Here is a 24,253-nt window from a genome sequence, read left to right as displayed (position 1 = left end):
AAATTGTTTTTGTTTAAGCAACTATCAATTGTCGGCGCTATCTTTTCCATATCGCCAGAATATTTTACAAGATAAAATAACAGGAGTCGGTATGTTTGCCGTTAATCGCATAGTACCAATTCGGAATGCTGTCACTGAATGACATAGCAGTTCTCAATTAAGTTTCACCAGATGAAGAAGATATACTGTGTTATTATTATTCTTATTTGGCTGACACCTTTATTATATTTGAGATACAAGTGGAGCACGACAGGCGAAGTAACCTCCTTATGGTCACATAGCGTCAGTAGGAGGTTTAAAATCACAACCACCGAGCTTCAAGTCCATAGCCTTAACCACCACGCCACACCGACTGCATGTTATGTTATGTTATGTTATGTTATGTTATGTTATGCACCAGCCGTGAATTACGAATCTTGTAAATGCGTTTTTGAATACAGCGTTAACAGGAAAGTTTCGTTAATTGCTAATCATTATCATTTTATGTTGAACAGTTTCAAGTTAATGTAAACATGAATTTTTATAGTTCTTTAAAGATTACACATTGAGTTAAACAATGTAGCTTTAAGTTTAAGGCTTTGAAAAAGGTCCATAATGTGTAGACAAAACATAAATCTTTAAAGTATTGCAGGCTATGCCAATATTGGGTAAAAGACAGAGAAGGAAACCTGCTCTGAGTCTGCGTTATTATATGCAAGTAGAGACCTTTAAAACACAGGAACTCACTGATATTTTATAAATCTGCTGTTATCGGAAGGAGCCTGTTACTGATCTAAATAAATAAAGGATATTTCTGGAACCTTCATGTGGATAATCCTTTACAGAGTTAAAATGGTTCCCCAATGGCATCGCACTGAAAAGCCACTGTGGCACCTTTTTTTTTTTTAAGTCTTTTTATGTTATGCACAATGGAAGCTGTTCCTCTACTTCGTGTTTTACAAATAACTGCGTCTATAGCGACCACCCCGAGATATTTCATAATTACCAGCAGCCTTGCGGTTCACAATTAAGTTCCTCAGCAACTAAGCCACAAAGAGAACTGGAGAGAAAGGGCTACCACAAGTGTCACAGATGCAAAGCGCACGTTTTACATTAAAAGTCAGGATCTGATCAAATGAACCACTGAGGTCGTTCTCTGAATTTAAAGTGTTTCAGGAAATGATATGATGCTGTTGGATTACAATCTGATCTTTCAAATAGGTTTGTTTGTGCCCTCAATTTGATAGCGATAGTTTATGAAATATGAGTCATAAGCATTTTACGTGATCTAAAATGAAATATTGAAAGGGTAGTGTCAATTAAGTGATCAATTAGGCAGGGACACGACGGCACGGGAGATGGTGTTTTAAATAAGAGACGGGCTTTGAACTCAGGGCCGTGCTGATCGGTGCAGTGCCGTCTCCTCGTTGTTTTAGAAACAACGTCGTGGATATTCAATAAACGATTGACTAATAATTAAAAATTGATTCACGATAATATTTTTCTATTATGTAACAATCACCATATTGATTCTGAAATACATTAGCTGACAAAAGCCGGTGAGTGTGAACAAAAGTGTCACTGTTTTCTAAATTATGGGGGCACATGAGGCCAGCGCTGCACGAACACGGGTTCAGATCTCGCTCCTTGTCATTGTCTGTTTGTCATTGTGGAGTCTACACTTTCTCGTCATGTCAAGATGAATACTGCTTTCCTTCCACATCCACAAAGAAATCCAGGCAGGATAAGCCGGCGACTCCAAACTGCCCCAATGTGGGGAGATGCGTGCGTGGACTCTGCGATGAACCCAGGCCATGGTCGGTTCCTGTGTAAACAATGCTGCATGAGCACTGAATAGGACAGAGCAGGGATTTAATCTTTTCATCCATCAAATTGCTGACTCCGCGCGCTCCTTCAAAACGTTGCCTATAGAAAAGACGCCTGTCCCAGCAACATTTGACGCAAAGCTGGGACCAACCTTGAAGGGTCCATCTCAGGTAAATGTGTGTAAACGTCCAGCTGAAAATTCCAAACCGGCTCCGGTTTTATCCTTCTCCGGGCTGATACATTTTGGGTTAGTCTCCGTTGTTAAAAACCAAAAAAAAAAACAAACAAAAAACTATGCTATCGTCCAAGTAGAATCCACATGTCATCTTGTTTCTAATCGAGAAATGTCGACGGTGTTGTATTCAAATGATTGCTGTGCAAGCACTGATCGTGAAACGTCACCGATTTTAAGGTATGAATGACATTTCTATCGGGGTAGGGGGCGAGGCAAATTGCATACAACTCCTGCTTCTTGAACGCCTGTCACCGCTGAGAAGTTTCAATGGCTTCTCGAAATTAATGGCAATCGCGAACTTGCGTGAGAATCCGCGTGTCCTCTCACCGACTCAGGAACTGTCGAGAACTTTTCGAATGGTTAAACTTGTATGGTTCCGTCGGCAGACGGAAAATTACCGTGTTCGTACACGCCGTCTTCTTAAAACACCAAAATATTCCCCAACAGGGTCAAAGACACACCGCAGAAACGAAAGAAAGGCAAAGGAGTATTTAAAATACAATTACAACGTTAGACAGGAGATAATAGTAAGATGTTGTGTTTAAAAAGCATTCCAATCTTATACAAAAAGGGCAAACATGACTGTAATGCACCTTGGCCCATTCTTTTTACAATAGTGTGGGAGACACATAAGGAGTCCTTCCACAGTACGCAGCTCAGTTACCAGTGTAGGCTGGATGAGACGACTCTGTTATGTCCTGCCCTGGGTTTATTCTTGCCCCTAAAGCCCATGTGATCCTATACAAATTGATCTAGAAAATAAATGGGTAATTAAAACGTGTTTAAGAAAAGGTATTGCTTATTTAACATGGCCATTTTAGTAATATTAAAGATTTTTTTCATAAGGTAATTCCATGACATGGTCACAGAATAAGTGTCAAATAATGCAGACGTTTTTTTCTAGCATCTTACTGGCACATTATTATTTTTTATTGATTTTATATGAAGAAAACAATATTCCATTCAATCAAGTCAAATATAACAAGCCATAATTCAACCTCCACCAGTGAGAAAGAAAGGCGAGCCTACAACAAGAGCAAATCTGTAAAAACAACAGAGAAAGAAGAATGTTCTTTTCCCCAATATAAATGCTTTATTCTAAGATCTGATTAATGAGATCTTGCCATATTTTGAAAAATTTTTGAACAGATCTTCTAAGCCAGAATTTAATTTTTTCCAATTTCAAATAGTATAGAACATCAGTTTCCCACTGACTTATAACAGAGGGCTGCAATTCTTCCAGTGGAGCGAGATAGGTCTATGTGCTAGTAGTGTGGTGAAGACAATTACAATAACTTTGTCCTTCTCCACTTTAAGCCTGTCTGAGATTATACCAAACACGGCTGTTAATGGGTTAGGAGTGATTGAGACACCAAGGCTGTCTGACAGGCATTTAAAGATTTTTGTCCAGAATGATGTTCATTTGGTGCACACCCAGAACATGTGGTCCAGTGAGACTGGAGCTAGATTGCAATGTTTACGTGCTGAATCTTGCCCCAGATGCATTTTGGACAACTTTAAACGGGTTAAAGGTGCTTGAAAAAAGATTTTAAGTTGGATGATTGAATGCTTTGTGCATATGGAGCTGAAGTGTATTCTATGCATGGTTGCCTCCCTATCCTTTTCAGAGATTTTTATTACATGAAGGATCCTTTCCACAACAGGAAAAGCATTGATAGACCCTAAATTAATTTTTGTACAATCATTATGAATACATTATAATAACTATAAGCACAAAACAGTTCAAGTTTAGCTACACTATTTATGGTATGGCTGAATTTTGAAATTGTGTTCTGCTCTCTGGATTTATTTTTAACTCTCCAAATATTTGGGAAATTACTTTAGTCTGGTCACTTCCCGACAACATTTCTTATTGAAATATTTTGCACATTCAGGGAAAAAAAATCATCCATCTATCCATTTTTAAAACTCACAGATTTTGATCAGGGATGCTGAGCCTGATATTTCTGCAGCTGGGAGCCTCCACTTTGGAGCTCCAAGTAGGTGGAGTTAACTTACTGAAAAAGTACTTGGCATTACCCCGAGTCACCTAAACCTATGCTGGGTCCTCCAGCCAAGTACGCATCCGAAATAAATTATTGGAGACGTTTACCATCCGAACTGGTGTCCGTCAGGGAGATATTTGATTCTCCACTGCTCTTCAACGTCGTAGTTGACGCCATCATGAGAAAGGTCTTCGAACGCAGACAAGGAATGCAGTATGGTGAGGATGGCTTTCTGACTGATCTCATGTTCGCAGATGACAGTGGCATCCTGGCCGGTGACGACGCGGAGGCCACGGACGTTCTCTACAACATTGCCAACATCTCCCAGCCATATGGATTGAAAATAAACACAGACAAGACGAAAGTGCTGACAACAGACGGATTGCAGACCAACGTGCATCTCGATGGTGTGCAGATCGAGCAGGTCCAAGAATTTAAATACCTTGGGTCGCTGGTCCAGGAGAAGAAAGTGGTATCCACAGTAGAGGTCCACAGTCGAATCGGTCAAGCAACCGCTGCATTTGCTTCCCTAAAGTGGTGCCTGTGGAAGCAAACCAATATTTCCAACAAGACCAAAATTCGACTCTTCAGAACTCTGAATCTGCCAATTCTCCTCTATGGATCTGAGACATGGACACTGCTCAAGCAAGATCTCAACAAACTTGAGGTCTTCCAAATGCGATGCCTGCGACAAATCCTATGAATCTCACTCCGAGACCGCATATGAAATGAGGAAATCCGTCGCCGGTGTGATCAACAGCCAACAATCGAGGAGCAAATCCAACAACGACGACTACAGTGGTTTGGCCACGTCTGCAGAATGGAAGGCAGCCGGTTACCACACAAACTCCTCTGGTGCGATCGACCCACCCAGTGGAGAATCCAAAGAACGGCACCAAAGAAAACATAGCTCAAGCAGGTTGAAGACGACATCAGAAACCGTCGACTTAACCTCGACGAGGCCAGAACAGCTGCCATGGATCGCCTTGCATGGAAACGCCTGCAAAATGAAATCCGACAACCATTGGCACCAACAGCTGCGTATGGGCTTAGGACCAGGTCCAGACCAAACGCCAGCTAAGGACCAAAGAAGAAAAGAAAGGAGAAAAAGAATCTTAACCAAAGTATAACATGGCAGAACTCTATACTTGCGGTCACAGGAAAGCTGCGGCCTATCCCAGCAAACGTCAGGCACAAGGCAGGAATGATCCCTGGACAGGGTGTCAGTCCATCACAGGAAAGAAGATCCTTTTCTTCAAACAGAGAATTGAAGTTTGTCAAAAAATATGGATTGTCAATCAGTCTGACCATACTGTATTTGAAAACCCAAAAATTGCACACAGTAAAATTACCAGAGTTAAATTAATTCTTGTAGCGTTAAAGTAACAGTTTAAGCGCTGACCCATATTTACACTTAAAATGCTCATTTAATACAATTTCACTGGGCATGGAAGTGATGACGGGCCATGGCCAGTGCCTTTAGAGCCAAATTACTAGAAGTGTAGAATCATATTTTACAGATAAATTGTTAACTAAAATAATTTATATAGTGATTATATATTTGCAGGTTTAATATTTGAATGTTCTTTGTGTTTTAAGGTTGCAGTTTAGTTCACCTTAAAAATGCTGATGTCTATATTGTGATCAGCTGTGTGAGAGATCTGGGAGAGTGTAGGAGACGAAAAATGAAAAAGAGAGCGTTTTTGGGTTGTAAGGGGAATGTGTAGCTGCAATAATAAACTGTTGAGAGGACTTTCTTTTTGCGCCTATTTTCTGGACTTAAACAAATTCCACTTTTGACAGTGTGCACATTCACACTGGCTCAGTTTTGAGTAAACTGCTCAGCCTAACAACCTCTGCTTGGAAGGGAGAACCAAAATGCCAGGGAAGACAAATACAATGGTGCAGAGAACATGCAAACCCCTTGGAAATACTTAAAAACAAAGGTTCTTTATGACATTTTATGGTTCTTTACTTAGTTGTGTGGTTCCCCGTACACCCATGCCTTTGCAAAATACTATTTCATTCTGGGAAGGGTTCTTTGCATGTGAAGTTGGATCTTTGAAAAATGTCCTCATGTGCAGAAAACAAAACTGAAATATTTAATGTATGGTAGGCTACCTAGCAGGACACTAACAGATTACAAAAACCTGGACTTTGCCTGTGTTATTGTATGCAGCAAGAGTCCTTTTAAAATCAGAAACACATTGGCATTTCACAAATATGCTACCATCAGCTTATGGTTATTCACTTTATATATCCTTTTACAGATCTAAACAAATAAATGGTTATTTAAATGGAGTCTTATTTATTACTGTTTATCAAATGTTATGAAAGAATGTTTAGGAAAGTAGTTTATTTACATAGCCAAGTAAATTGGTTTTTATTACTATCCATGATGACTTAAGGTATAACAAACTTGAAGCTTAGTAATTGTGGCTCAGTGGTCGGCACTACTCTGAGTCAGATCTGTTGGAACTCCATACCTGGCTGTTGTCTCTGAGGATTTTGCATGTACTTCTAGGGTAGGCTGTTCCCAAAGTACTTTGGTCATTCACCCACACCCCTGATGACATGTGAATTGGATTAAATGGAAATTTTAAATTGGCTCCGCAGTAGTGCTGGGTACCTCTGCAATGAACAGAAGCCCTGTCTAGGCCTGTGTTCTGCCATGCACCTGATGCTTTCGTCACAGCCCGCAACACTTGAAATGGATTAAGAGGGTTTGAGAATGTTACTTTGTGCTGCTGCTATTTAAAACCATTGTCTACACCCACTTAATCCAAATAAGGTGTCATGTTGGCCACCAGCAGTTCAACAACAGCATTCAGTTGTGGACAGGTCATGTGTGGGCTTGCATGTGACTGGATTCTTGTAAACTGTTACCTGTATATTTTCAGGCACCAGTGCCTGCACGGGACAGTGGTGTAATATTGTTGTTTATGCATATAATATTACCTTTCACTACAAAAATGCTGTGAATGCTTTCCACACTTAAAATTTTATTTTTTGCATAATATTTTCAGTTAAAAATCAAAACATCAAACTAAATATTGCATACATGTTTCACATTCTCCACGAAATATGAACAAAATATTAATGCTTTAATTGGCTTGGATTCCGACTCTGGTATATTTCTACTGGAACTGGTGGGCTGAAGATTAGAATGCCTTACAAATTATGTTTGCCTAAGTGAGGGTCACAATTCCTTTCCATGTCAAGAATGAACTCCCATGAGACTCAGAAGAGGATCTGAATGGCTCATTGTGCTTGAAAGTCCACATTCCTGTGCGAGTTGTTCATGCTGGTTGTCTTACAGTCCAAGGACATCCTCAAACATTTTATTTACGCAGTTAGTCTTACATGATCACAAACCCTTAAAACTCTCCTCAACAGACATAGGTTGTTCATTTCCTACAAATCAGTAAAAGTGTATCTGATGTGGAATTTAGAAGACACTTGTCTTTGATTAATGGGTGTTTTTTTATTGAGTTGGAAATATGCTGCTATTGTTTTCCATCTTGAACTGTTTTTATTTGTAATTGCTTCGAAATCTGCTTCTGTGCAACTGTATTTTCCTGGCAGAACTTAATGTAGTACATCGTTCTAATGAAATACAAACTGTGCAAATAACACACAATAATTATTACTATGTATATAAAAGATGAAGAAATGCTTAGCGTTGCTGGCTCGTATCCCTTCACTCCAATGCTGTTTTCACAGCTCACTGGAGTACACATACTTCCCCGATTTTTCAATATTTTCACATATTTTGCCAGTGTTCACCTTTGTTTTCTGCTCGGATGTTCCCCTAACCCTCAGGTTATTTGGAGACTCCAAACTGGCAGGGTGTATGTGTATATACATCAAGATGGACTGACGCTCCGTTCCGAGCACTGTGCGTAATGCAGCAGTGTTAGACTGTGGTTCCCCATCACTGCATGTGTGGCCGTAAGTGAGGCCATAAATGAAGGAATAAAAAAATGACGTATTATCTAGTGTCACAAGTATAGCGTACAAACATATCATAAATAAGAACATGTCATGCGTGTACATTTTTTGCAGCTCTTCTCTTATCCATTCCGAGCCCCCCTGAGATTCATTAAGACAATGGAGGTGACTACTTTTCTTCCGCGACCACTTGTTTTAAACAGAAACTGCATTTGTGTCTATGGCTAAGGGCAACACTATTCACCGAGTACACGCACAAGCACCCCTAGGGGTTTCTGGACTCCTGACTAAAGAGCTTTTATTTTGCATTTCACAATGTGGGAATTATTTTTTTAAGTTTACTTTGCATTCTTAAATATACTGGATGGGTGTTAAAGTGAAAAGTTGAGATATTTTAATTCTGTTATCTCCAAATGTATAAACGTCCGGCTTTCAGATGCCCCGTGGGTCGGCATTATACTAAGAAAAAGTTAACACACGTCATGTTATGTTGTAACAGTTAATCCATTATTAATCCATACAAACTGAATGTAAAAACAGAAATAAAATTATGTCGGATGTTTACATTTTCTAACACAAAAACAACGAACTGAAAAAAACAAACAAACCAGGGCTGTTTCTTAAAGGCGTCATACACTTTGTAATCTTGAAATCTTGTGAAAAATACCGATCACATTGAGTTCCCCCACCAAATCTCTACATCACCCGTATTTTTTTAAGTACCGTAAAAACACTTTTTGTTCTTGTTCTTTTCTGCAAGCGGGAACGCCACGCTACAAAGACAGTCACGTAACACATGGTGAGGAGGCGGATTCTTCTTTTGTTCCAACCAATGAAATGAAACGAATATATCTGATATTTACATATAGGTAATTCCATTGGGGATCGATGACTGTAAACACGTTTTTTTAAAAAGCACCGCCCTTTGAAAGAGTATATTGAACATTTATTGGCTGTTGAATTTATCCTTGCTCTCTCTGAATTATCTACGAAAAACATCAATCTGAATGTGCTGCGTGATGGTTGGCTGTTGTGTTCGATGCCCCGCCTGTGTCTATGTGGCCTCGGCTGAAGTGTTGTTGTTTTTGCATTGCAGCTCAGAAATGTGCAGAATTTGGGGAGAGGACAGTCAGTGAGCAGTAAGAGAGCTAAAAAAGTTTAGCCCGCCTGCAGCTGCTAGCTCTGCAGCACAGTCACTGGCCCATTAAACACCAGATAACATGGCGAGCAAAGCGTTACAAAGCCTGGGCCGTGCATTGTTGCAGGGAAGCGGGCGGTCTGCTCGTGTCTGGTGCTCCGCTCACGTACCAGCACTAGCGTGCGGTACCGCTGCTTCCTGCGGCCCGGACAAGAAGTGTTGCGAGGTTCGAGACAGCACTAGCAGCGCTGCCAGCGGCCCCGTCCCACCGCAGACACAGCGGCCTCAACTCAGACCGAAAAAGCGCAGCGAGGACCCTGTTCCAGTGTCAGGACGGTCATACTCGTCCAGCGCCCCGAAGCTGGACACCAAGACGTACCTCTGGGCGCGCTACAATGAAATGAAACGACTGGTTCACGGTACGTGGAGTTTGCTGTTCCAAGTTCAGACTAGTGTGGCTGGGTTGAGTGTGCAAGATGCTCTCCCAAAAATTGCAGAAATCTAATGCATTAAAATGATTAAGATCGTTATTTCAGTTTTAATTTGTGAATGAAGTTAATTTTTTAATAAAGGACGAATACTTTTATGAAGGCGTTGGCATGGATAAGGTCGCTACCCTCGGGGACCGTAACCTTCTAAGTCTTTGTCTGCACCACTTTCCAGACAATAAGTAAATACGTTGTCAGGCTGCAGAAGAAAAGGGAAGTCTTGTTTTTCACGAGGCTCCATCAAGCTAAAAAGGCATGCTTCTCACCAGGCAGACAGGGCCAGGGTGGGTGAACAGGATTTGTGCTGCAGTGTGGTTACACCAACATAGGACGTGCAATTAAACGAAAGTCTTCGACGAGTTTATTACATCAGTTGATGACAGCCAGAAGTTATTTTGACGACTGTATCTTAAATGTGTTTATTTGGCGTCACGCAGTACGTCAAGTTATCTGAGATGGGCGGTGGGCTGTGTTAAAAGAACAACTTATCTGCTGAGTCCACACGGCTTTTGCCTGATAGATTGCTGCAGCTACACGTTTTAGTTGTTTGATGTTTATTAGTCATTTTGATCAGTAGTGTTGTCGTGTTTAAGTCGCCCCCCAAGCCGTTCTTAACAGGTTTAGAGATTTTTTTTTAACGTTACTTTTCTTGTTTTTATATAACGGAAGCGTACTTGTTTTTTTTTTTTTAACACAGTAGAAATGTCAGTGTGATTAATTTACGCAAACGCCTCATAAATGGTTTTGTTAAATGCTTTAACACCTTTTGAATATAGTTGGTTTGGTCATATGTTGTGGGGGTAGGTAAAAAAGTCATGCCAATTTGAATGATTTAGATAAGATCTGTATAGTGTACTTCTGTTTAGAGGGCCACTGTTCTTTGTCAATTCACTAAAATGATGATCAGCTGAATAAATGAATTTAGGAAAGCTCTGCCTATTTGAGCTTTTTTGGCTTATAATTTTAGCGTAGATTGTGCTTCATATGCAGTCCCATTGCTAAATGTTTTGGGTTACATACTCTGCAACTTGTAATTTCCCCATTTTCTCCATAAAAGTAAAAAAATACATCATTGAAATTGTATTCTTGTAAGATCGACAGGGAATGAAGGTCTTGCATTTATGTGTTTAGAAGTGAAATATTTGCCAATACACAGTTATTAATACTGATTTGTCCTTAATTGTTATTCCATGCAGAAAATGTGACCGTTTTTGTAATTTTTCAGTATGGACAGTCACTTGTCATATAAAGCCCTTAGCATTTAGTGCATTGACTAGTAGTACCCAAGAGCTTCTGTATTTGCTAATGGAAAACGTGTTTGTTATTTTATTAGACTTTGATCTGTAACTATTGCCTTTTCCAAAATTTGGCCTTCATATATGATTATGCCAGTTCAGTGACAGGCCCATGACTGGAGAAAGCAGACTCAGAAAATGAATGAATGGGTGGACTGCGGGGTTTCAGAAGGAGTGTTGTTTTTTTGTAGCCTTTGAAGCCAGCAGGAAGACTATACAGTCTAAGGAGTTCGTGGGATGCCTTGTATTTGTCAAATAACAGGATATTTGCTTTTGTGTGTAAAGAGTAAAAATATCCAAGTTAAATTACAATTGCATTAAAAATACAAATTACAATGGATTGTTTTATGTTGAATGGTGTTGGTGTTTTGCAGGTAAATTATCCCATCAGAGGTTAGAAATAACAAAGGTACCTTTTTTGGTTAATGAATTAAGCAATAAGTGCTTTGATTACTGACATCAAAATACAGTCCATTATTTACCATTACTGCAGTCCCTTCAGTGTTTTATAAGGAATTTGTGGCACTGCATATTTAGAAATTTATAGTATGTATGTATGTATTCGGTATTTCAGTTATTTTGACCAGAATAGATATGTGCCAGAGCTCCCTTCGTTTAAAACACACTGGTACAAAGTACATGTTGGAAAAGCTTTTTGTGGCTTAGGTTATTTTAGGTCTGACCTGTAATTGCATTTTCTTTTTATTTGTCAGTTGCATCATTTAGTTAAGTTTTCCCTTGTAATTGGAGAACATTATGCCAAGGGACACATATTTAAAGGGTATTTTTTTTTTTATTTGAGTAATAATATTGGATATCAAGCTTTCTGTAGATCAAATCATTAAGTGCCTTTATCCAGTTATTGTCTGATTGTCAGTAAGTAACAATATGAAGTGATTATTTCTATTCCCATGTTAACTGGATTTTTCCTCTATGTTCTTTTTTTTTTTTTTTTTGCTGAGGAACACATTTGGGAAAAAAATTGTTTGGATCCTTTGTGCCACTCTTTACTAAAACCTTCTGGGTTCATCAGGCAAACAGACGAGATGATCTCTTAGTGAGCATTGTAGCCTATAATTGTGTATGAATTCAATATTTTCTCCATTCTTGTTGAATTTTTGTGGTTAAACAAACCTTTCATATTCAACTGTAGCCAGCTCAGTTGGTTTTGTCTGTTTACTAGTTCTTTTTTTCAATTGTAATGATGAGTCTAGGCTTTTGCGTTGACCTTTTTTGCAAGCAGATAAATATTTCATCATGGTTGTGTTTTCCTGTTAATTTTCATTAATGTTTTATGCTCTTGTGGAATTTCTGCTGCTTCATATTTGCCACAATTTTTTAGCAAGCCACTGTTTTCTGGGGGTATCAACTAATTCTTCGATCCAGCTTTTGGCCAGGCTGTGAGGATTTCATTTTTTCTCCAATGTTTCAGAAGTAAAACTGATTTACTTTGTTTTGTAGAGTCATAAGATTTTCTTTAAAGCAGTGTAGCAGAGCTCAGACTAAGAATACTGTGTTGGTAGAGGTTTGTTTGTTTTCTTTTTAGATGTAGTTGATAGAATCCGTAAAACAGATTGTACCAGAAGAGATGTGCGGCAAAATGTGTTTTAAGGTATTTTTTTTTTTGTCTGAGTTAGGATACATTTACAGTAGATGATTAGAATCTGGGGAAAAATCTACATTTATCTGCCAACAACAGGGCCAGCTATTCAAAGACCTATTTTTGCATTTTATAGCACATTATATTTTTAAAATCTCTTATAATGACATGCTCTTTGGAAGATGCTATGTGAAATAAAGATTGACTGACTAGTATGGCATTGATAGTTTCACAACTGTTGCAGTCATTGTGCTTGGACATCTAATTAAATGTTGTGTTTATTAGACATTTTTGAATTTTTTAGAACTTGTGGCAACCATTTTCTTTTATATACTGTAATTCTCTGTAAATCTCCAAGAAGATTTTTTTTAAAAGAGCACCTTTTAAAGCCAGATTATTTGACCTTCTGGCACTTTCACGGAAATTATTGAAGCAGGGTTGATATTTTACAAGATGGTCACCATGTGACTTATACTATGAACATATATGTCACGTTGGTCACTTCTCTGGTTTATGCTTTATTACAGATAGTTCCCCAGAATACAGTACATTCTATTCATACTTGTGTAAAAGCTTACCAGTAACTTTAAATTTCATCTTATTTACTTTAGGAAGAGCAAAAAATAAAAGAAAATGCATTAATATATATATATATGGAAGATGTCCTGCATTTTATAATTTAGTTAAGTTAAAAGTTACTGTTAAAAAGGAATAAAAAGACTTTCTTAATTGGTAAAGTTATATTTGATGTTCTCACATATGCCCATTGCGCCTCACATAGGTGATAAAAATTGCAGACACGCCTTTTACATTTCTTTAATAATAATTTATATTTTTACAGTTTGATGGACTTTCCTGCTTTGTCTTTTAGTTATTGTATTAGGATCTGATGGCATGCAGACCTCCTGGGGCATACTGATTAGACGGTGACTAACAAAGGTGCACACGTGTAAAATAACACATCCTCAGCACTTGAGCCTGACAGTCAGGAGTAGTTCACATTAGATAAAAGTCTTTTGCATTCAGTTGTACCTACCTTGGTAGTCGTTGTCGTCTTCTTCTTTTGGATGTTCCCGTTAGGTGTTGCCACAGCGGATCATCCAAAATTGTTGTCCGCATATTGATTTGGCAATAAATAGCCATTTTGATTTGCTTGCTCTTTACCTGAAAGAACCTTGTTGGAACCAAGAACTTGGTTGAAATGAACTCTCCCATCACCATTAACTATTGGGATTTTATTAAAATATGATTTTATAGGTTTTAAATTTGATTGTTCCTTCTTTGTCACTGACTGTCTTGTAAAAGAATTGGGAAGAATAAATGGGGAGCTTCTGAATGAATATTTTTGTTGTCTGTTTATCAAGAAAGAGTAACATCAGAATAATTGGAAAATACTTGATAAAGGCATATTAAAAAGTTACTGCAATTGCTTGACATCATATGTTTTTTTTAAAAATAACGTGTTAATATAAGGACGTTTTTTCGTTTCAATATATAAGTAACTTTATCTATAGAGGTTTAATTTATATTAAGCCTATTGTTATCTGAAGCTTAACACATAAGCAGGTCATCCTATCCCTTGTGTTTTAATTAGCAATATTAGACAACACTGTAGCTATTAGTGTGGCGTACACTAAATTTTGCTGCTGTTAATTTTTTGCAGTATGTAGTAAGGCTTCTGAGTCTCCTCATAAGTCCATGCGCTTGAACCACTTAATTAAAAAAAATGCCTGTAAGAAAAATAATGGCCTGACAAAACTTACGAAATGTATATAAATGAAAGGGCTCAACTGGAACCTTCAGTTTCTAAAGTGCCTAAAATGTTGTTGCTGTTGTTTTTATGTATTTTACAAAACAGATATTTGTTTTAAAGAGAATTAGAAACAAATTAAAGTGGAGAAGGACAAACAAATTGTGATTGCATTCATTACACTGTTGGCATGCAGACTTATTCTGATAAACTGGAAGAACCCAAACTCTCCTCTTTTAAGTCAGTGGGAAACCGATGTGTTATACTATTTGAAATTGGAAAAAATCAAATACTCCGTTAGAGGATCCGTACAAACTTTTTTCAAAACATGGCAGGATCTAATCAGTAATATTTTAAAATAAGTTTATAAAGCACAGAGAATTTATTAATTTAGGTATGTTTACAAGCCTTAAATTTTACACCGTTTGGCTTGCTCTCTCTCTCAAGGGTGGGGATCGATCTGTTCTTAACTCAATTCTTCTTTTTGTAAAAACTTGATTGTTTTGTATGGATTGCAGTAAAATTAATAAAAAAAAAAAAAAGAAACAAATTGAGGGTTGCCTGTCTGCATTAGTACTCCCTGCAAAACTCCTTTAGTATTGGCTTTTTAGAAAAAGAGTTTGTTCAAAATAATCTGTTCATATTTATTTAAAACTAAATATAATTCTATGCAAAGGAAACAGTTGTACAAAGATAAATCTGTATCATAGGAAGCACAAAAATGTCGTAACTGTGAATATAATAAAAATCGGCAAACAATAAGAATTATAAAGTAATAATACAGAGGAACAGAGTGGTTGTTTTTTATTGAGCACTTTTCCCCAGTTGATTCGAGGGTGAATAAAAGCAGCTGAGTTTGCACTACCCCCATCACTCCTGAAATACCAGCCTTCAGCGGCAAGCTGCTTGAGGGGCCCCTGGCAGACACATGACAGATCAACTTTGTACAGCTTCAATTTTAAAAGACACGAGAGTCTTCACGTAGGACAGTTAAGAAAGAAGGCCATCGCTTGGGAATGCTGTTTTGCTTTTTATTAGAGAGAAGGACTTAGCAGAGTAGAATATATCTAAGTGCACCCTTGAAATGTATAGAGATGTGTTTTTGAACTGACTGTTTTTAAAAGTGCCACTAACTATAAAGGCTCAGTTGGCTTTCTTCTTGAGTACCTGTTGCGTTTTTTGATGTGTTCTTAAATGCAGAAGTTTCACTTTTTTGAGTTAGTCTTGGCATTTATCTAGACATGTGTAACAGATGCCAATTTATGCCCTAACAGTGTATTTTTTTTCCTTCAGTATTGGGTAATGGCGAGGAGTCTTTTCCTTGGCAGGGTTGCTGTTTAAATGACTCATGGTAATGAATCATGTATTCTAGTGCTAGCTAGCTCCTTTGCCTGTAAGCCTGCTTGGCACTACTTTTTTCTTTTGTACTTTTAAAGTACATGGGAGTTGGCGAAATTAGGATAAACGTTCTTCCTTTGCCCACCCTTCTGTCCTTTAGCTTTGTTTAAGTTTTCTGAAATGTGATTTCAACACCACCAGCTCTTCCTGGAATTCAGGATGTAAGGTTTATTCATAGGTAGTGGCTGTATAGATTAAATTTGCATGTTGTAGACATTGTCAGTTTCAGTAAACAAATACATTTTAAGTTCTTTAATTCTAACTGTAGTAAAGATCATTATGCATGCAGGTTAATGTTTTTGATGGCTCTTTCAGAGAAATCCTTAGGAACATTGGTTAATTCCCCTTTTTAAGTATTTACCAAAACCATATTTCAAGTTCAGCATTTTTCAGTGACGTTTTTTTTTCCTGCATCGTTATTCTAAATGTCAATGATTTTTCAGTTAGTTATGGATAATGGTGAGGTCTGTTTGTATGGCTCCCTGATAATGTGGTGTGGATTTATTTAGTTCAGAAAATGGATGACTGTATTTGGTGAATAATTGTCCATATGTTTATTAAGAAATGTTAAGCTGTCGCGTGGTACTGAGAGTGTCATTTTGGAATCTCTACAGAGTAATACCTAAAATGGTTTGTCTCGTCTTACAGTAAAAATTAAACTCTGCGAAATACATGGCTTTGTTTTAGAGCTTTGCCAAAATGTCAAGGCTACATTTCAGTTAAACAAGCACCCTCCTGTCCATTTTTTTTCCTTTCTCTTTTTCCCTTCCCTAAGTCTGCAAAGTCTAGGGCAGCATTAAAGATACCCTATCCCTGTAGCAACTGGTGGGAGACATGAACTGACTCTAGATAGGCACACTTGCCCTCCCTCAGTCCATGTTAATTTAAAGTGATTTTTTTAAATGTACCAAAAGAAATGAAAACCTACAAAAATGGACTGTTAGTTGAGCTCACATCCCTGGAACAGTAGTGTCAGACATCTTTCCTTTGTCAGAACTACAGATATTTTTTTTTCATTTTTCAGTTAAAACACAAAGTGAATAGTTTGACCATTCTGGAAAAAGCATGTTCCAAATTCCAAAACTTATAAAGGACCTTAAGTAAATATAAGTTAATTTAATAGAATATTTTTTCATTTAATTTTCTATGTGTCATTTTCCAAATGATATTGTATGTGCATAAGGTTGTTATTGTGAAATGTGAAGGCTACAATGAAATTCTTAATTGCATGTGCAAACATGAATTGCATTACCTTACCACAAAACCTCTGTCTTTCTTACATGAAAATCACAGAGAACATGTAATCCTGGGCACTTTATGCATTTTATGAAGGTTCTTGATCTACATGAAAACCTTGGAGTTAAGCTGTTGTAGTGCACTGCTACTTGCAATTGAGTTTTTAATTGCCTTTATGGGAATTGCCATAGCTTGTTAGTAATTTTTTTTTTATAGCCAGAATAATCAGATTTCAATTTATTATTAAACATGCAGTCACTAACAAGCCCTATATAAATATTACAAATGTATTATGGAAAAAAGTTCATTTTTAAAACAAAACATAATTTTGAATCCTAAGTATACAAGCCTCAAAATTAAACTTATGTGTTTAAATGTTTAAATATGTTTTAAGTCCAGTTCCCTGCTGTACTAGGTCAGCTGCATTTAGAAAGAAACAATCATGCAATAGTACACAACATCAAACTAATTTGGATTGACGTGGTATGAAAGTGGGTCCATCCTATGTTACATGACATCTGCAATGGACACAGAGAAGAGAAGGAAAACGAAAAGTACTTGGTAAAGACATATCAAAAAGTTACTGCAGTTGGTTGATAATACACTAATGCAGCAGATCTAAGAAGATTATTCTATGCTTTAATAGTTAGTCTTCAGCCTTAATTGAAATGTTCAGGCCAATGGGTCTTCTGTAATGAGAGAATTTTTAGTGTTCAATTAAATAATCAGATACATTGGGAGGAGTTGGCTAAAGAGGTGTGAATAATTGAAATGTCAGACAACATTGAGTACTTGTGAAATAACGAAGCCAAATAGAGTAACTCGATTTACTAATTTACTTTTGACTCAAATTGAGACATCCTGTTGATATTGAAGCTTTTTAGAGTGATACAGACTTTGTTTTGTCTTGCTGTGTGCAAATTCTGTTCTGTTGCTGCAATTGAATTCTTTTTATCATACAAAAGACAAGCAATAGTTTGATTTGTCAAAAAATTTTAATCTCTGTTCTTTGACAAATCTTGACGTTTTAGAATCCGCTATAACCGAAAACATTGATATCTCGATGATGGGTTTGTGTCTGTGTGTCTTGAGCTAAAACTGCTGGACAGAAAAATACCAAACTCGAAACTTAAGCCTGTTATAAGATGACGATGTGCTGGTTAATGTTTGAGCCAGATCCTGCAAAAGAGAAAGGCAGTCTAGGGGAACCCACAACTACCATAATTCTGTAATTAATTACCAGTTCTTCTCATCAAATGCTGTTGTAATGACGTATTTTATGATTGGATAGATCAGCATCAGAGCAGTATATAATTACTGAAATGTTACAGAATAGTTTGGGTAACTTGGTTCCTGGGGTGCAAAGTCTACTGACTCTCACATGCTTTTATGAATAGTTCTGAATCTATTTTTAAATTTTTTCATACAGAGTAAAATACATTTCATCTCAATATTTGTTAATTTAGATGAAATGGAGTATTGATTGAGTAAGTTATGACTATTTCGAAGAGTTTGGATTAGTAATGTTAAGACATACTCCTTTGATGTTTTGTATTACTATTACCTCTTATTTTGTCTTGTTTAAATTTATTTTAAAATGAAATCTCTGATACTTGCTGAGAAATTACTAAACATAGATGCTATTAATGTTACTTTGGTTGTTAATAGTTCTTATATAACCTCTGTATCAGTGTGAGTGCATTTTAACTCGCCTTCATTTTGTAATTGAATTTGTGGGTTTATCTCTGACGGAGTTATATCTAAACATGTTTGTGTCTTCTCTGTACACTTTTGTTAACGATTGATCAAAGTTTTGTTTACTGTAGTCTGTTGTTTAGTCTAGAATGGACAAACCCAGATGTGTCCATTTTTACACTAGCATTTTAATACTGGTTTAAAGATTTCTTGAATTCTGTACAATCTATCCAATTTTAAATCCCAAAGTGTTTACAGTTTTCGATATTTTGGTTAAAATCAGAAAGTGGAAGACAATGCATAAACATTTAGTTTTAGCATTTTTTTTTAATAACCAAATATAAATTTCTACGTTTCTAAGTGTAAATGAGCCTTTTTTACGTAGGTCTTATATATAAAGACGTATAAACAAGTTCCCAGGATTAAGAGACTCATTTTGGTTTTTCTAGTCTTAATCTGCTTAGTTTAGTGTTTTGCTAATCTGCTTGGATGTTCAGAAGACTGAGCAGACATTTTTCAGTTTACTGCCACTTTGTTCTGTGTCATATTCTGTAATGATTTCATTTTAGAAGTTGGTATGATTAGTATTTAGCTACTGCATTCTTTTTTTCACTAGCCTGAATATATTGCATTTAATGTAATTACATGGATTGTTATGCATTAGTGTGCTTTTTTTTTAATATTAGTGCAAATCTTTATATACAAAGTCCTTTTTTTACCATGTAAACATTACATTCTGATTCACTTTGCTGTAGTGTTTTACATATGACCTCAAGAAAATCATTATGCAAGTATGCCCTAACTCTTAAGTGCACACTAGTGTCAGTGTATTAAAAGTAAAGCGTTGTCTCCCCAAATTGCACATTGGGTTTTTGTCCTGTCATGACATTATTTCTTCACTAATTGATGACTTTGATTCCTTGCTGAAAGATATAACAGAAATATATGTAGAGCACATCATATTGTATGTGATCTGAGTAATCCTGTACACAGAGTATTTTTTGAATCATTGCTTTTTTGGATTTTTTTTCGTTTATTCAATACTTGCCTATTGTGCAGTGTTGACTAAACAGCAGAAGAAATGTAAAAAGCTCCTGACAGCATTTAATGTGTCTTGGAAGCCATTATCCACAAGGAGACACAGAATATAGGCAAAAACCAAATAGCTGGAAAAAATAGGCATCAGGCACAGTTTAAAATATAATCTAAAACAACAGTGTGCAAAATTTGCAAAAAAAAAGACACTAATAATTTAATTTTTCTCTTCTGTGTAGGTACCTATGAAACATTTTTGCTTTTAATTGTGATTAACATACAAGGAAGACTTTCTTTAGCATTCCTGATTGTAATACAGAAACCCCTGGAACCTGGCCTCTCTCCTTGTTATGGTTCCTCTGGATAAATTGAAAGGCACACAAATCACTCTTCCTGCTAGGTCTCCAATTGTAGAGAGATGGACATGTTTTTATACTCTTGTGTTTTTCTAAGTAAATGTAAATATATCAGAGGAAAAATGTTTAATTTGGCTAAGATTTTATGCCTATAAGGAATTTATATAAGATATATTAAGGCAATCTCTCCCCATTTTGTATTACAGATCTGCTTCCACCTGGTGTATGCAATCTGTTGAATCCAGCAACAATCTATGCAAATAATGAAGTGAATCTGGAAGAGGTCGACATCTATGGATTTGACTATGATTATACATTGGCTCTCTACTCTAATGCATTGCACTCCATGATATTCAACACAGCTCGTGACTTTCTTATTGAGAATTACAAGGTAAAGGAACATGAAGGTCAAACTATGATTCTTTTCTTAAATAAATATTATGACATGAGATTTATATTAATGCAAAAAACTGAAAGATGATGTGAAAGGAGATTTGTATTAATGAAAGTAAATAGAAAGATATTGTAAACCATATAGATTAGCAGAAGTGCTCTGTAGAAGTACTGGAGCAGTGAAATCAAAGTGTTATTTTTCTGTACTCTCAATATCGGAGCTTATATGAAGATAATACTTCAAAAATATTTAATGTCTTATTTTTAGTAAGTTAAGCAAGTATATATGCATCCCCCTTCCATTCCAAATTCTGTACATACAAGGATAATACAAGTCTTCAATGAATTGTTTAACTACTTTTTGACATCATTATTTTCTCTCTTTCTTTTTTATTATTAATAATTAAAACTCAATTTATGTTAATGCTTAGGCATTTGATAAAATTTGGATGATTTAACAAGATATTGCCCACTTTTTTTATATATTGCATATAAAAAATGTATCTGGCTAAAGAATCTGGGCTGGTAACTCGAAGGTTGCCAGTTCGAATCCTGGCAGTGACAGAAGGAATGCCACTCTGTTGGGCTCTTGAGCAAGGCCCTTAGCCTGCAATTGCTCCAGGGGGCTGTACAAATAGCTGACCTGGTGCTCTGACCCCAAAAAACTCTTGGGAGAGTAGATTGAAGTATGCAAAAAATGACAAATTGTATATGGTGAATAAAGAATTAAAAAAGAAATTCATAATTTTCATTCTACAGTCATAAAAAGCATAATATATACTGTATGTTTATAATATATACTATACGTTTTCAAGAATGTATTAATCTATAGGCACATTATGAACCAAATTTGTATTAAAACACTGTATATATTACCAATTAGTTCTGCTTAGTTTTTTTTAGTTGTATTTTTTAATTAAAATATTTTTACATGTGTGCAGCATTATATGCTTCTTAATAGAATTGTACCTTTTAAGAATATATTGTAATGTCTCCTTTTAACAATATTAATATTGCACTGGTCATCTTTTGCTTTGGTTAATACTGTGAATTGCTGCATATTTTTTAACAAAAAATTGGTGTTGTTTTGATTCTTGTCTTATTGTCTGTGTACAATAAACTGATACATGACACAACTATAGTGAATCCTATACATAGAGCAATGCAGTTTATAATTAAAAATTAGATGTAGTCGGGCACAGTTGACTATTCATTTTCTAAAATCCCATAGTTAGTCATTTCAGAAATTATTCATGTTTATTTAGCATAAAATGTTGAAAGAAGTAACCTTACTATATCTTTTAGAATTTCTGTAAGAAATTCAATGCAATAAACACCTTTACTGTTGGACTTCAACCTTTTCTATTTTGAAAGCTCTTTTATTTTCATTTGCTTTTCAGATGTTGTTAGATAGAAGGGCATTTGTCTTTTTTGCAAAAAAAAACAAAAGCTACCTCAACTTATATTTTTTTAACAGATACGAATTCTGGGCGGCACGGTGGCGCAGTGGTAGTGCTGCTGCCTCGCAGTTAGGAGACCCGGGTTCGCTTCCTGGGTCCTCCCTGCGTGGAGTTTGCATGTTCCCTAAGGGCACTCCGGTTTCCTCCCACAGTCCAAAGACATGCAGGTTAGATGGATTGGCAAATCTAAATTGGCCCTAGTGTGTGCTTGGTGTGTGGGTGTGTTTGTGTGTGTCCTGCAGTGGATTGGCACCCTCCCCGGGATTGGTTCCTGCCTTGTGCCCAATGTTGGCTGGGATTGGCTCCAGCAGACCCCCGTGACCCTGTGTTCGGATTCAGCGGGTTGGAAAATGGATGGATGGATACAAATTCTTGCAAAGGTTTTGTTGATAACATGCCGCTATGCTCCTGATGCCCCTCCTTAATCCAAGATTCACCTAACTGTCCAAAATAAATAAGGTTGTATCTGTGTAATAAAATTTTTTTTTAAAGTGGTCCCAAATCTTTGTTTGTCTTTCATCATTAGCCTGTTTTTAATTTCAGACTTGCTGTTAGCTAATTTTGAGTGGTAAACTTATAAATTTTATATATATAGATATAGATATAGAGAGAGATAGAGATGACGTCTGTTCCTTCTCTTTTTTTTTTTTTGATTTTCACATGTCAAGTACTTTTATTTTATAAATAAAAAAAAAAAAAAATATCAGGAACCTTTTATGCAAAATATTTTTTAAAAAGAGAGTGACTGCATTAAGAAAGTAAGGATTGCACATGCCTATAAATTCTGAGTCAGGATAGGAGAAAAGAGCACTTTTTCCCCTGCAGCAAATCTGATAATATTACTGGAAATGCCTTGGCAAACTTGTGCTACCCTAGGCTAATGAACAGATTAAGAGATAACTGAAACTGCCAGTGGGGTTGTAAGGCAAGCTAATTTTTATGTGGTCATTATTCCTGTTTTATTTTATTAGCATTTTGCTCTGTCCTTTACTCATTGTATTTAAATAAATCTGTCAACACAGTTTTGGGAGCCTTTCAGTTATTCGTGTCAACCCAAATTGTCCCCAGTATTTTGCCACTACCACTAAAAATGAAGGTGCGATATCAGTTCTAGCTAGACGTCTAGATTTTTATATATATATATATATATATATATATATATATATATATATATATATATATATGACATAAATGTCTATTATGGCAGTTGACTTTATTTATCAAATCAAATGCATTAGTGAAAGCTTTTTCTTTTCTTTCTGTAGTATCCGGAAGGCATCAGAAAGTATGATTTCATCCCTAATTTTGCTGCCAGAGGACTCCACTATGACATTCAAAAGGTAATACTTCAGTGAGTGTTTTAAACACTGAAATTTTATCTTGCGTAATTTTAACTTGGTTCTACAGGATTAATTACAGTGCCTCCCTGAGTGGTAAGGAGAGAATTTTAGTTTAAAGATTTTACATTAAACATAAGGTGTAGGTAATTGGGATTGCATCTAGCACCAAAGGTGAAATGGAATGGACAAACTTATCATAACAGGTAGTGTGGTCCCCATAATTAAAGAATCAAAATATAGAGCAAACATTTTAGAATTAATCAAGGTAGGTTCAAACATTGACTTGTTTTGTGATCATAAGTAAGATGGTTGACCTACTCACAGTTGTTGAGGCATTTCAACAGTTATACATTTGTAATTTGTAATTGTAAGTTATTTTAGATAAATGTAAGGATATAACAAGCCCCTAATATGGTATCCTGGTACATCATGTGCCCTTGACTGACAGGTAGCACAGAAATGTCAGTCTTTGTTGGTTCCTTAACATATTTACTTCATGTTGGTAACATTTAATAATTATTTTTAAGTGCCTTTTCCATGACTAAGGCATTTAAATTGATAATCCCAAGAAAAATGAAGCATAGCAAATACTTAAACTTAGTAAAAATCCTACTCTTCAGCATTAGTCGGTAGCCTGATGTGGAGAAAGTGCCATCCTTAGCCTTTCCCAGAATCATGTGAATGTAGAAAGGAGCACGCAATGTGATGTCAGCAAAGCATATCTCTGCAGGTAATTAACAGGTACAATTTAAATGACTTGGTATAGTAGTCAGGATTGTAAGTTCCATAGTAATGAAATGTACATATAAAAAAATCATACACCAAAAATAAGTCTTCATTACAGTAGGTTAAATAGTTCATTGAGTGTGTATTTAAACAAGAAATGCTGTTTTTTTATTTTTGAACTGTATGGTCAGAGTAAGCAGCATACTTTTTTGATTCTTAACTGACATATTGTGTTGTTTTATTGTCCAGTTATGATAAAAATGTTGTAAACTGAGATGTCATTTGTTTGCTCAGTTACTTTTTTCCTTGTCTCTCTTTCTTGTACACTGTAAATCTATTTCAAAA

The 24,253-nt window shown here is 36.3% G+C and overlaps 1 protein-coding gene across 1 annotated transcript in view; it reads left to right on the top strand.

Annotated features, from left to right (window-relative positions):
* The first annotated feature begins 9,061 nt into the window (after positions 1-9,061).
* nt5dc2 (5'-nucleotidase domain containing 2) overlaps positions 9,062-24,253 on the top strand; it is a 42,687-nt gene continuing 27,495 nt past the window's right edge. Inside the window, exons 1-3 of the mRNA XM_039776118.1 lie at positions 9,062-9,555; positions 20,196-20,380; positions 23,108-23,182. Coding sequence (XP_039632052.1) covers positions 9,219-9,555; positions 20,196-20,380; positions 23,108-23,182 — 597 coding nt within the window. The 5' untranslated portion in view covers positions 9,062-9,218. The remainder of the gene's footprint in view (positions 9,556-20,195; positions 20,381-23,107; positions 23,183-24,253) is intronic.

Source organism: Polypterus senegalus, chromosome 13 (assembly GCF_016835505.1).
Source record: "Polypterus senegalus isolate Bchr_013 chromosome 13, ASM1683550v1, whole genome shotgun sequence".
Classification (NCBI taxonomy): Eukaryota; Metazoa; Chordata; class Cladistia; order Polypteriformes; family Polypteridae; genus Polypterus; species Polypterus senegalus.
The sequence above is the reverse complement of the archived record's forward strand: the minus strand, read 5'-3'. Positions and strand labels throughout refer to the sequence as shown.